This window comes from Astyanax mexicanus, unplaced genomic scaffold (assembly GCF_023375975.1).
Source record: "Astyanax mexicanus isolate ESR-SI-001 unplaced genomic scaffold, AstMex3_surface scaffold_31, whole genome shotgun sequence".
In the NCBI taxonomy this organism is placed as follows: Eukaryota; Metazoa; Chordata; class Actinopteri; order Characiformes; family Acestrorhamphidae; genus Astyanax; species Astyanax mexicanus.
Window position 1 is genome coordinate 3618256 of NW_026040041.1, and position 14104 is coordinate 3632359.

Sequence of the window (14104 nt, forward strand, 5' to 3'; positions counted from 1 at the left end):
TTTGGTGCAATATCTACATAGGTGTATAGAGGCCCATTTCCAGCAACTATCACTCCAGTGTTCTAATGGTACAATGTGTTTGCTCATTGGCTCAGAAGGCTAATTGATGATTAGAAAACCCTTGTGCAATCATGTTCACACACCTGAAAACAGTCTAGCTCATTACAGAAGCTACAAAACGACCTTCCTTTGAGCAGATTGAGTTTCTGGAGCATCACATTTGTGGGGTCAATTAAACGCTCAAAATGGCCAGAAAAAGAGAACTTTCATCTGAAACTCGACAGTCTATTCTTGTTCTTAGAAATGAAGGCTATTCCATGCGAGAAATTGCTCAGAAATTGAAGATTTCCTACAACGTTGTGTACTACTCCCTTCAGAGGACAGCACAAACAGGCTCTAACCAGAGTAGAAAAAGAAGTGGGAGGCCGCGTTGCACAACTAAGCAAGAAGATAAGTACATTAGAGTCTCTAGTTTGAGAAACAGACGCCTCACAGGTCCCCAACTGGCATCTTCATTAAATAGTACCCGCAAAACACCAGTGTCAACATCTACAGTGAAGAGGCGGCTGCGGGATTTTGGGCTTCAGGGCAGAGTGGCAAAGAAAAAGCCATATCTGAGACTGGCTAATAAAAGAAAAAGATTAAGATGGGCAAAAGAACACAGACATTGGACAGAGGAAGACTGGAAAAAAGTGTTGTGGACGGATGAATCCAAGTTTGAGGTGTTTGGATCACAAAGAAGAACGTTTGTGAGACGCAGAACAAATGAAAAGATGCTGGAAGAATGCCTGACGCCATCTGTTAAGCATGGTGGAGGTAATGTGATGGTCTGGGGTTGCTTTGGTGCTGGTAAGGTGGGAGATTTGTACAGGGTAAAGGGATTCTGAATAAGGAAGGCTATCACTCTTAAGAACCGTCTAAAGCTGTTCTGAACTGTACCCCAAGCAACGTAATCACGGTTCCCCTCCCCGCATCGTGTAGGCGGGGTTCATTATAGCAAAATGGTTTTAAGGAGCTCAATAAACAAAGTGCTATCAGTGAACTTCAGGGGTAAAAAGAAAATACAGTGTAGGATTTGCATTTAGAATTACTTCTATATTTAAAAGTGATGTGTTGTTTAAATACAGAGTTTTGGAAACCGTACCCATATTGGAACAGCTCTAGAGTCCTAATCTTACACTTAGTATGTAATATTAATATGTTTTTTTTTTTTACTTTTTAATGTTTTATAAAAAGCAGGAATTCTTCTTCTCTTTTTCTTTAAAAACACAGTTTAGGGAATAAATATATTTTTTATCCTTAATCTTATATTGTGCACTGTTGGTAAGTAAAAGTAAGTAAAATAAATTGTTAAAGACTAAGTGCTTTAGAAAATATTACCAAGAATAAAATGTACAGTCACATACACAAGGACAAAAAAACAATTATCTAAATATCTGATTACCCAAACGCATAAATGAAAAGCTACGTTTTTAGGTGCTTTAATGTCTCCTGAATTTTTTTGGGTTTTTATTTTGTCCAGTGATGAAAATTGTGTACCCAGCTCTGTGTATTAATTCAGTACAATTAAATTAACTGTATTCTGTTTATTCTATTTATTAATTAGACTTGGTGTGTTGTTATTGTTGCAGCTTTCGTGAGAAATTATGAGTAAAGAAGTGGAGATTCAGTGAAAGGTGCAGAATGGGCGGCATGTTGGTGCAGTGGGTAGCACTTTCGCCTCACAGCAAGACGGCCTGGGTTTGATTCCTGGCTGGGGCGACCCGGGTCTTTCTGTGGAGTATGCACGTTCTCCCCGTGTCTGCGTGTGTTTCCTCCGGGTGCTCTGGTTTGTGTGTCTGTCTGTGTCTGTCTGCCCTGCGATGGATTGGCGGCCTGTTCAGGCCGATGCCTTCCACCTGATGCCGGCTGGGATAGGCTCCAGCCACCCTGCAACCCTTAACGGATAAAGCGGTTGACGATGAAATGCAGAATTTTTATCTGGCTTTGAAATGCAGACTTCAAGATAAGTAATAAAGAACAAATGCTAAACCTGTGATTTGTGCCTTTAATTAATTTAAAATAAGGATTTTTACAACAATTTTACACAAAATTTACAGTTTAACACATTTTCATTCTTGAATTGTTGAATTAGAGGGGACTTTCCATCATATGTCCAGTATGAATTCCTCACTGTATCAGAGGGGGCTCTCCATCATACATCCGGTATGAATTCTTTACTGTATCAGAGGGAGCGGAGCTCTCCATCATACATCCAGTATGAATTCATAAATGTATTAAATGAGGCTTTTTATCATACATCCAGTATGAATTCCTCACTGTATTAAAGGAGGCTCTCCATGATAGGTCCAGTATGAATTCCTCACTGCATCAGAGGGTGCTCTCCGACATACATCCGGTATGATTTCTTTACTGTAACAGAGGCGGCTCTCCATCATACATCCAGTATGAATTCATCACTGTATTAAATGGGGTTCTTTATCATACATCGAGTATGAATTCCTCACTGTAATAAATGGGGCTCTCCATCATACATCCAGTATGAATTCCTCACTGTATTAAATGAGGCTCTCCATCATACATCCAGTATGAATTCATCACTGTATTAAATGAGGCTCTTCATCATACATCCAGTATGAATTCCTCACTGTATTAAAGGAGGCTCTTTATCATACATACAGTATGAATTCATCACTGTATTAAATGAGGCTCTCCATCATACATCCAGTATGAATTCCTCACTGTATTAAAGGAGGCTCTCCATCATACATCCAGTATGATTTCTTTATTGTATCAAAAGGGGCTCTTCTTCAGTAGGATTTTTTTTACTGTATCAGAGGGAGCTCTCCATCAGACAGCCAGAATGAATTCCTCACCATATCAAAGGGGGCTCTTCTTCATACATCCTGTATGATTTTTTTACTGTATCAGAGGGGGCTCTCCATCAGACAGCCCAGTATGATTTTTTTACTGTATCAGAGTAATCTTGAGGGAGTCCATATGTCCAAAATCTAAAGCTTAATTTTCACCCAACTGAAATGTTTTACTATGATCAGTTATATTTAATCATTAAAATGTATTAATTCTAGACATTTAAAAGGCTTTGCGTTTAAGTATTTACATGCATGAAAAATAATGTTTCACTTTGTAGTGAAATAATATACTTTAGATTTTGTATATACATGAAATACCTGGTATTGGTCTTTTAAATAAGTATTTATGTAATGATACTTTAATGGTATAATAATTGATTTACTGTAAGTAACAGTGGGGTATTCTTGGTTTATGATCAGTAAACATTAAAATGTTTTTTATGGAAGTATTAAAGTAAAAATTAAAATAAATGATCAGTGGTAATAAAGAGTAAATAAAATATTTAATATTCAATCATACAATAAATTGATATCAAAAGATAGAACAAAGATAGAACAAAGAAAGTCAGACAGCATTAAATAACGTGGGGAAATAAATGCGTGTGGTGCTTTAGAGGGTGCTAAAGATTTTACCTTCCATATATCTGGTTCATAAATCACCATTTCTAGAACAAAATGTCAATGGCTCTGGGTTCTTATGGGTTACAATGCTTCCACACATATAAATTACTAAACATCCAGAATTGAGTAAAAGTATAGAAACCGCTCTGGCTTTAGTAATAATGTGGGTTTAGAATGATTTACAACATTTTTATAATTTTAATGATCAGACTTCTAGAATCAGAGGTTTAGGGTGGGTGGAGCCCGCCCACATAAACTATATGATGTACAGGGGGCACGGGTGTTGCTTCATAAACATAGTTTCAGCAGGCAAAGAAAATACAACATTTTAAAATATTTCTATCAAAAAAGACCTTCTGAAGCTTCGTGATATGGTCTAATTTAAACAGATAAAAGTGGAAAGCCACTCAAAACTCAGGATGGATTTTTTTTATGGCATCTGCTCACACTGACCAATGAAATATCGTTTATTTATTATTACCTTTTTACCTTATTTGACTATGAGTGGCCACGCACACACACACGAGGTATCGGGAATAAAGAGCGCTGGTTAATATAGTGTACGTGCGTGCTCAGTGGAGAGAGCGTTATATATACATACATATATTTATTTATTTACAGATATTAAAACAAATCTACCGCTTGAGTTTCAAGCTCCTGTGAAGCTTATTAGTTCAGTTATAAGCATTAAAACATGCAGTGTAATATTTTAATCTCTGATTTAACACCAGAACAGCAGAATGGTCATTCTGATTTATTACAGGCACAATAAAGTACTTTACTTTTATTGTATTACATTATTATATTTTAATTTAAAAATGTTATGGAATTAATACTTACAAAACCACAACATATTAAAAACGTTTGAGCGTATAAATGAACAGCGTCTCTTTTTAAGACAAATCACAATGTAAGGGTTATATTTCACTCTTTCAGTGTTAAATTAACGCTAACAGTGTTTATTTAACACTGGTGATTTTACTGTATAATTTACCAAATACAGCATTAACTGAAAAAAAAAAACAGGATTTTACAGATGTTTTACTATGATCAGTTATATTTACTCATTAAATGCATTAATTCTAGACATTTAGAAGCCTTGACCTTTAAGTATTAAAATGCATACAAAATATTTTTCACTTTGTCGTAAAATACTATACTTTAGATTTTAATGCACGCGGACACAGGAGGTATCGGGAGTGGGACATCACGTCAGTCAATAGCAGAATAAAGAGCGCTGTTTAATATAGTGTACGTACATGCGCGTGCGTGCTCAGCGGAGAGAGCGTAGATTATCATCACCCCTAAAAAGAACTGGTGACGCCCCTGGTAACAAATAACGAGACAGCACGCGAAAATATATCAGACTAAAAACATTAAACTCAGGAAAAATATGTAGTGAAGTAAAAGTGGAAGTAGGAGAAAAAAATACTCCTCCAGTAAAGTACAGATACAGCTTTTTACTACTTAAGTACAGTAGTGAAGTATTTCTACTTCCTTACTATACATCTCTGAATGTTCCAGAAGCCCCGGTGTAAACGGGAGGCTCAGGTTTCACCTGGTGGTCTGTTTTCTGTGCAGGTAAGAGGCGGAGCCTAACTCTGGAGATAAAGAAGATAAAGAAGGCTTTTTGGTAAACAGGCGCAAAACTGTCGTTCATAAGTTGTTCATAAATCTAAACTAAAGATCGATCTTTTTTAAGAAGCGCAGCGCTGATCTGCTGGAGTTTAGTTACTGAAATCTGATTTTAATGAATTTAAACTGAATTAAAGATCTGAAGGAGGAGATGGGGGTCTCTACAGCAGTGTGTGTTCTTCTACTGCCTGCAGTATTCATCTCTACACTCGCAGGTAAGTGTGTGTGTGTGTGTGTGTGCATTAGAGAAAACGAAAGTAGAACAGTAAATATTTAATTAGTAATTATTACCATCCACCATTATTATCAATAAGTATCAATCAGAATATTTATTGATACACAGATATTAATCAGAAGACTGGACGCTTCCAAACAGGATCCGCTATAGAACAAACTGCTGAATCATGGAGGTTCTTCATTTTATTAAAACAGCTCAGCACTCAAATACAAAACCATGTATTTGTTTAATAGACCCTTTAAAACCAGTGTATTTTATCAGTGTAATTTATTTTAAAATCCTGCTCATACTGAATATCCTGAGAGAACACAGGACAGTGTGTGGATCTGGGCCTTTTAGATAAAAAAAACCCAAAAGTATCTGTTAGGTAATTAGTTAAGCCTTTTTTTAATATTTCACCCTTTATAAATTTTCATAATAAAATAATGAATTAGTTATGGAAAACTCCCTTTCTGATTTTATGATAACTATAATTGTTATCAATTTATCTGATAGCTGATTAGTTAAGACTTTGACAAAAATTATTCAGCTATATAAAAAGTACATAATTAGGTATGTAATAAATGAAAAAATGAATTCACCCCTTTATAAGGATAGAATTAGATATGAAAAACATACTTTTGATTTCATTTTTATTAACTTTTTTAATCATTTGATCTGATAGCTCGTTAGCTAAGCCTTTGAAAAATATAATTTAGCATTATAAAAGTACATAATTAGGTATGTAAAACTCCCTTTCTGATTTTATAGTATTTCACTTTTGTATTATTATTTGACAGCTGATTAGTTAAGACTTTGAAAAAAAACATTCAGCCTTATAAAAAGTGCATAATTAAGTAAGTAAAACTTTCTTTCTGATTTTAGGCAAATTAACTTTTTTTAATCATTTTATCTGATAGCTGATTAGTTAAGACTTAGATTTTTTAATTGACCCTTATAAAAAGTACATAAATAGGTATGTGAAATTCCCTTTGTGATTTTATGGTAATTAACTTTTTGAATATTTTATCTGATAGCTGATTAGTTAAGACTTTAAAAAAGAAATTCATACCTATAACATTAATAGAATTAGATATGAAAATCTTCCTTTCTGATTTTGTGGTAATTAACCTTTTTATTGTATATGATATCTGATTAGTTAAAACTTTGAAAAAATGAATTCACCCCTATAAAATAGAATTAGATATTAAAAAAATTCTTATTCTTAATCTTCTTATTTCAGGGTAATTAACACCAAACATTAAAAATCAACACTTACTTCTAAAGCAGGACTCTATGATGCTGATTAATACATCCTGCATTCAGAAAGCCTCTCCTGCACTTCTGAATTTGTATTGTGATGATGTCACAGACTAAGGTATGAGCTGAAGCACATCATTGAATAGATATTGTATCACTTCCTCAAGAGCAGGTTATAAAACCTGATACAGTTCATTCATAAACCTAAACATGGGTTTAATCCAGAGCAAGAAATGTTCCTGGATATAAATGTGTAACAGGATTACATCTGGGTTGAATGTGATGAGGCTGAATGTGATACGGTTGAATATGAAAGGGATAAATATGATGGGCTTGAATGTGGTACGACTAAATGCTTATGATGGTGTCCTTTTATGAAAAAGAATGTAATTTTACATTTGATAGTGATTTTTGGCAAAAGCTAATATAAACGTTAGACTTCAGGACATGTGGTCTTACTGTGGTCCTACTATGAAGTACAAATGAACAGAAGTCAGGTTACAGCAGTGTTTTTCAACCCTGTTCTTACATACTGAATATTCTACTGCATACTCCCACTGTTCTGCATATTCTAGAGCTTTCTCTGCTTTAAATGCATTTAATAAGGTAAGTGGTGGTATGATGTGTCTAGTCAACTGCTGATATACATAATTAAATCAGAATCCATAGGGGGCTAAGGGATTGTAACAGGTAAACTCAGTAAAGGATTGTTTTATCAGTTGGATCAGGTGGAAAACACACTATTTCAGGGCAGAGATCAGGGTTAAGAAACAGCTTTAAACTACAAACATAAAGTACTGTACTAAATTCTGACTATACACAACATCCAGCTTCTAGATATCTAGTTATTTAAATGAATTATTGTTCATTATAGCTTACAGTAAGTCCTGAGATCTTAAATTAATAAACACAGTTTGAAAATGAAATAGTGATTAGCTGATCAGATACAGGGCAAGCTGAACATTACATATATAGTTAATTTTTTTCTTAAACCTTAACTCCCTATCTAATTCCAAAGTTAAACTAACTGACTAACACAGCTGCAGTTTATTAAGCACACAGTGGGTTTGATCTGTGTTTTGATTCAGAGACATGTCTTTTATCAGAAACAGTGTCACCTCAGTTTACATGGTTAGCTCCTTTACCTTTCTTTTAGAAAAATCTCCAGATCTGTTTTAAAATCAGCTGCTGTGCAGCCTGGTCCGTTGCTAAATCTCACAGCGAGAGGGAGGGGCTTCCCCCCACCAGCACACTGACTCCCCTCCGCGGAGAAGGGTATAGCTGCAGCCTGGAGAACCTCCAAAGGGGAGGAACATACCTCCAAACAGGCGGAGCCTACCTCCAAGTAGGATGGTGCTTGGTGTTACGCGGTATGGTGTTTTTCACGACGTTTTGTGCTTGTAAATAACCCCAAAGGTTAATTAATTAATCTATTTCGTTTATTAAATGTTTATTCCTTTTAAAATGCATTTTCTAAGAGTCTAAAAGCATATTGTGCACATTGCAACCACATTTTATTTAAAAAAAAAAAAACATTTGCCAAGCTGTGAATTTTTCAAACTATAAAATAGTAAAGATCTAAATAATAAAGGCAGTTATTTATTCATAGCCAATAATATTATAAATACATACACACTTCACGTATTTTATTATATTGACATTTAAGAAATATAAATAATCATTAATTGTTGACTAATATATTTATTGACATCCATGAGCCTTTTAATCACAGAGGACTTTTTTGTGGCATTCGGCAGAGAAATGGAGCTGTGTTGAGTGAGGTCTCCCTGCCACGATGTAGACTTTTATATAATATAATATAAAATAATATAATATAATATAATATAATGTGATAGTACATTCTATATAATATTAAATTTGATGTAACAGAATAATAGTAATAATAATCACGGACGACTTTTATTATGACATTCGCCGGAGCCGTGGTGAGAGAGGTCTCGCAACACAAACGCGCTACCAGTCTCGAGCGGACTTCCCACTTGGAGGTAAGCCCCTCCTCTTTGGAGGTGCTCCAGTCTGCAGCAATACATACTTGCCTCCGCGCCGCAAAACCAGCCAGCCGATTGGCTGTTTCTACTGAGAGGATCACATCAGAATATTCTATGATTCACAACCCCCTGCTCAGAATGTTGGTGAGGCGTCACGTCAGACACCCTCACCTGTTAATCAGACAGTGCTAGTCCGCGCAATGGAGCCTGACCCAAATGTTTGAGTTGAGTCGAGTGATCTTTTCTGAAGCGATAAAATTAAATACAGCAACAGAATAGCACGCAGTGTCAGTCGGCTGTGATGGAGGGTAAAAAGAGGCCAGGTGGAGCCGAAAAGGCCAGATTAAAAAAAGAAAGAAGATGGAAGAAGAAGCTGCCAAATGTTTAAAATTAACAAGCTTGTTTTCCAGAGGACAGACTCCAGCTGCAGCCGGTAAACAGAGATATGGAAACAATCTTGAATTGTCAGCTATTGGGCAACGTTTGCAATGTCGATTTAGCGTAGTTTATTTTTGTAGAGCCCAATACACATCGCGGCCCAGAAATATATCATAATTAATAACTGGCTGTGTTTATGAATAATTATGGACACCCAATATGCCATTTTAAAGCCTAGAATCTCTGCTTTTCAGTATCTAGCCTATTTAGCTGTATGTCCTTTCAGGAAATAAACATTTAGGGCGAAATAAGCCTTGTTTATTAGAATTAAGATTCATAATTTTGAATCTGGTAAAGCTTTATATTCTGTCTTTAAGTTACTGCTTTGAGGATTCACTATTTCGTTTTGATCTTTTAGAATTCGTTAGATTATATTTCTTTTAGCATTTTGAGCTTAGTTTAGTTGGTTATTTTCCGATTTTATTTCTATTTTTCTGTTTGTATTAAATGTTGTTTTTAGCTTATTAGCTTCTAGCTTGTTAGCATACAGAACATCTCCCTGGTCTTTTAAATGAATGTTGATTTATTCATTTAATAGCTGTATCTAATTATTTTAAGCCAGACAGACACTGTGTGATTTTTTTAATCGGGTGCTGAGAGCTCATCCGCATGTTTGAATGGTTTGTCCTGTAAGAAAACGCAGGTGATTTATATGCTGACACTGTATTCTGACTGGCAGGCTGAGAGACTGAACGTCACGCAGCCCCAAAGCAGTAAAATTAGCTCCAGATCCCGGCGAGCCGCACACCCGTTAATCCACCTGCAGAGCTTCAAACGCGCAGATGAGCGCATGACTTTCCTCAACCGGTCGGGCTCCAGGAAATATGTGATGTCATCTGTTTTTAAATACTATTTTTATTTTATATAAAGCTATGGCATGATAATCACCAGATAGGTAAGTAACCAAGTAGTATTGGTAACGAAACTTCTCCTTAACTGAAACTAATTAAAACGGTAAATAAAAGAAAAACTAAAACGAACTAAAATTAAAAATTGAATACCCTAATTTTCGTGTTAATTTATGTATAATTGATTGATATAAATGTGGTATATCATGATATATAGCGTTATTGTGATATAAAAAATTTAAAAAGATTTTTCCCATATCGCCCAGCACTACTTCTAAGTAATATTAATTCATAAAATTACAATTTTTACCTTTTAAACCTTTATCTGATTTAAATTTGAATGAAACATGTTTAAGTGAAGGGTGTTCTGTTAACTTACCAACATGTACTTTTATGCAGTAAAAAGGCATTGTAAGATCTAGCTGCTGTTTTATTTATTCAAATTCCTGCTACATGGAAAAAGTGGGCTGGATTTGAGCATGAAACACCCGGGCTGAAAAAGGGGCCCACTCCGGCCCTGGGTTGCTACATTCATTCAGGCTTAAAAAAACGACAATATTGTAAGTAATCCAAAGTAATCAGATTACGTTACTCACTTTAAGTAATGTAACTGATTACGTTACAAATTCAATTTTGAGAGTTGTAATTAGTAATCTGTAAGGGATTACATTTTAAAAGTAACCTTCCCAACACTGCTCCTTACTGAAAAAAGTAACAGCGTTAGTAACACCGTTTATTTCAACGACGTTACTCCCATCACTGATTAAATGTGACAGGATTGAGTGTAATGAAGTTGAATGTGATGAGGTTGAATGTTATTAAGGTGGAATGTGATGAGGTTCAATGTGAAGGATAAATATGATGAGGTTGAATGTGATAAGGTTGATTGTGTCAGATTGATTGTGATGAGATTGAATGTGACAGGATTAAATGTGACAGGGTTGCATGTGATTAGATTGAATTCTCAGAAATCTTTGCCATGAGGTGCCATATTGAATATCCAGTGGTCAGCATGAGAGAATTGACATGAATTGGACAAGTTTTCTGTGAGGGGTTTAGTGGTGTTGAGTTATTTTCAGTAAAACCATATTGCTATACAAGCTGTACACTGATTACTCTAAGTTATATTTAAGTTTGATTACTAAATATATACATATAGGATTAGTTTATTTTCTAATTGGCTTTGTTTGTGTTATCTCCAGAGAAACACTCCCTGTTCTACATTTACAGCGCCCTCAACAAAGACGTGTTTCTACCAGGAATCTACCAGTTCACAGCTCTGGGGCTGCTGGATGGCCGAGAGATCGACTACTACAACAGTAAGGAGCAGAAGAAGATTCCTAAACAGAGCTGGATGATGGAGAAGATGCAGGAAGATTACTGGGAAAAAGGAACCCAGTCTCGCAAGAGTAAAGAACAGTGGTTCAAGGTCAACGTGGATATTCTGATGAAGAGGATGAACCACAATAACCAGGGTTAGTGATTCATCAGATCTTCATTGTTTCTTTCCACCATAGACTGTATATAGCTGGACAGAGCATCCTCTCAAAAGTGAAGCCACTACAGGTCGGGCGCCCCCTGCTGTTCGGCTGCAGAAAGCTGTGTAACTCCACCCATCCCCATAGGTTTCAATGGCAAAACAGAACAACTTTCAATTATGTTTTCTTCCAATATACTATAATTCTACCTTCATTATTTAAATGCAACAGCTACTGTAACCTCTGCTTATATTGTAATTTTTTATATCCCTACAGAATTCAAATCTTTTATTCAGCTCTATTTAAAAAGGTGTGGTTTTTGAAAAGGGCTGGGTTACTCCAAGCCGGCGTGGGACCAACGAATGTATGTGTGGGACCATAGACTGAGCTCTGTGTAGGCAGCCCTCAGGGGCGGGGTTATTTAAATGAGTAGGTGGTCTCTCCACAGTCTTTTTCCCGCCTCTGGTCTCTACTGCGCAGACTCAGGTTTCAGGATCACCAACATGGGGGAAGATTTTGGCTTCATTTTCATTGAATGAATGGGAACGGCGACACGGCATCCATCTTTTTTTACAGTCTCTGGTTACCACTGTATGTTTTTTTAAAGTTCTATACTGTGACTGAAAGTCTTTTCTGATTATATTTCAGATCTTCATGTTCTTCAGTGGCGACACGGCTGTGAGATTGATGAGTCCAATGGAGTGGTGAAGTTTCTGAGAGGGATTAGTGAGTACGGTTATGATGGATCAGATTTTCTCTACTTTGATAATTCGCACAGGGTCTGGGTCGCTTCGGTTCCAGCTGCAGAACCAACCAAGAGAAAATGGGATGGTGTTTCCATCCAGAACCAGTACACCCAGGGCTACCTGGAGAAAGAGTGTGTGGACTGGCTCACCAAATTCATGGAGTACGGAAAAGAAACACTACGAAAACACTGTGAGTTTTTTATTTTTATTTTTTCAAGCTTCATTAAATTTCTCTCATTCAGAATTCAATGCAACACCACATCTCAAACAGTTCTGGTAGTCTTCTTCTGTAAGCCATGCTGTTGTGGTTGATACAGTATGGGATTTAGCATTGTCTTGCTGAAATATCCCTTTCCTGAAAGAGGCATTTTCTGAATGGGTGCAGATGTTGTTCTAAAACTTCTGGGTCTGCAGGACACGATGTCTCACGTTTTCCAAAAAGGGTTTAAAATTGACATATAGCCTTTTCTTTGCATAATCCAGCTTTAAACTGTTTTTATGGACTGCATGGTGAACTTATGCAGTACCACCTGAGGGCATGAAGATTACCAGCAGCCGGTCCTGACCATCAGCTTGTACCTTAAAACCAGGGAATTTTGAAAATTGCAGCTGTAATTTTTGACTCTGTCCAAACTTTTGTTGAGATGCGTCATTCAAGAACAGAGTTCATGGTTATTTTTTGTGAGATGATATGTCCCAACCTTTTCCAGAATGGGAATTTGTTTGCAGAAATGGTTGAATAATCTGAAAGCAAAGTAATGAATAAATGTGTTCTCTTTTCAGATCCTGATGTTCATGTGTTCACAAAGAAATCAGTTCATGACCCAAAAAGGCTGACTCTGACCTGCCTGACCACGGGATTCTACCCTAAAGACGTGGATCTGAGTCTGAGGAAATTCAGCATTTCAATTCCTGATCACCTGATCACATCTTCAGGAATCAGACCCAATGATGATGGAACCTACCAGCTGAGGAAGAGTGTGGAGATCAGTGGTGATGATCCGGGAGATTACGACTGTTACGTTTCTCACAGCTACCTCAAGAAACCAGTGATGAAGAAAGGGGGTAAATATAACTGTGATTGGTGACACTTATTGCAGACTGTAACCAGTAATTCTATTTTATTAGAGTTGTGGCATTAGTTTCTCAGTAAAAGTGTAAAAAGGGTTAAAAGTTTCACTCCTGTAGTAAAGTTCTAAAATATTTAATTTCAGGTTTTATTAGGTCATCGTTTTCAAAATACCCATAATAAGTCAGTGAATTAATGAATAAATTTCTTCCACTGATTATATATTATAGGTACATTTCTGAGTTTATGAAAAGATATTTCAGGTGTATAGCGCCACCTACTGCATGTGTTGGGTTATTCAAGATTCAAGATTCAAAGGGTTTATTGTCATGTGCACAGTAAGAAACAAGTTTCCTCGTATACAATTAAACACTTTTTCTGCTCCTCGCCAAGTATGCCGCATAAAGATAACAATAGAAAATATATAACAAAGAAGTAAAGTAACAAAATATTAAACTGTGGGGTACCTGTGTAGGTGGTGATACTAGCTGAAGTCCTGTCTCCAGTCCTGACAGACTGAGGCCTGCCAGTCAGGAAATCCAACAGCCAGCTGCAAAGGGTGGGGTGCAGGCCGAGTACAGACAGTTTGTTTGTGAGTTTGTGAGGAATGACCGTGTTAAAGGCAGAACTGTAGTCCACAAAGAGCATCCTGATGTAGGAGTCTTTGTTTTCCAGGTGGGAGAGGGAGTAGTGGAGGGCAGCAGCGATAGCGTCTGAGGTGGATCTGTTGGGACGGTAGGCGTACTGCAGGGGGTCCAGGGTGTCCGGTATGCTGCACTGGATGTGATCCAGAACCACTCTCTCAAAGCACTTCATAATGATCGGAGTGAGTGCTACTGGCCTGTAATCATTCAGGCAGGTTGGGGGGCTCTTCTTGGGGAGGAGGACAATAGTTGTGTTCTTGTAGCAG

At 36.7% G+C, this 14104-nt stretch overlaps 1 protein-coding gene across 1 annotated transcript in view; it reads left to right on the forward strand.

The window, feature by feature from the left end:
• The window catches only part of LOC125788846 (class I histocompatibility antigen, F10 alpha chain-like), a 64070-nt gene extending 50857 nt beyond the window's left edge, over positions 1 to 13213 (forward strand). Inside the window, exons 2-4 of the mRNA XM_049472724.1 lie at positions 11104 to 11376; positions 12028 to 12315; positions 12909 to 13213. Of these exons, the coding sequence (XP_049328681.1) occupies positions 11104 to 11376; positions 12028 to 12315; positions 12909 to 13213 (866 nt within the window). The remainder of the gene's footprint in view (positions 1 to 11103; positions 11377 to 12027; positions 12316 to 12908) is intronic.
• The last annotated feature ends 891 nt before the right edge of the window (positions 13214 to 14104 follow it).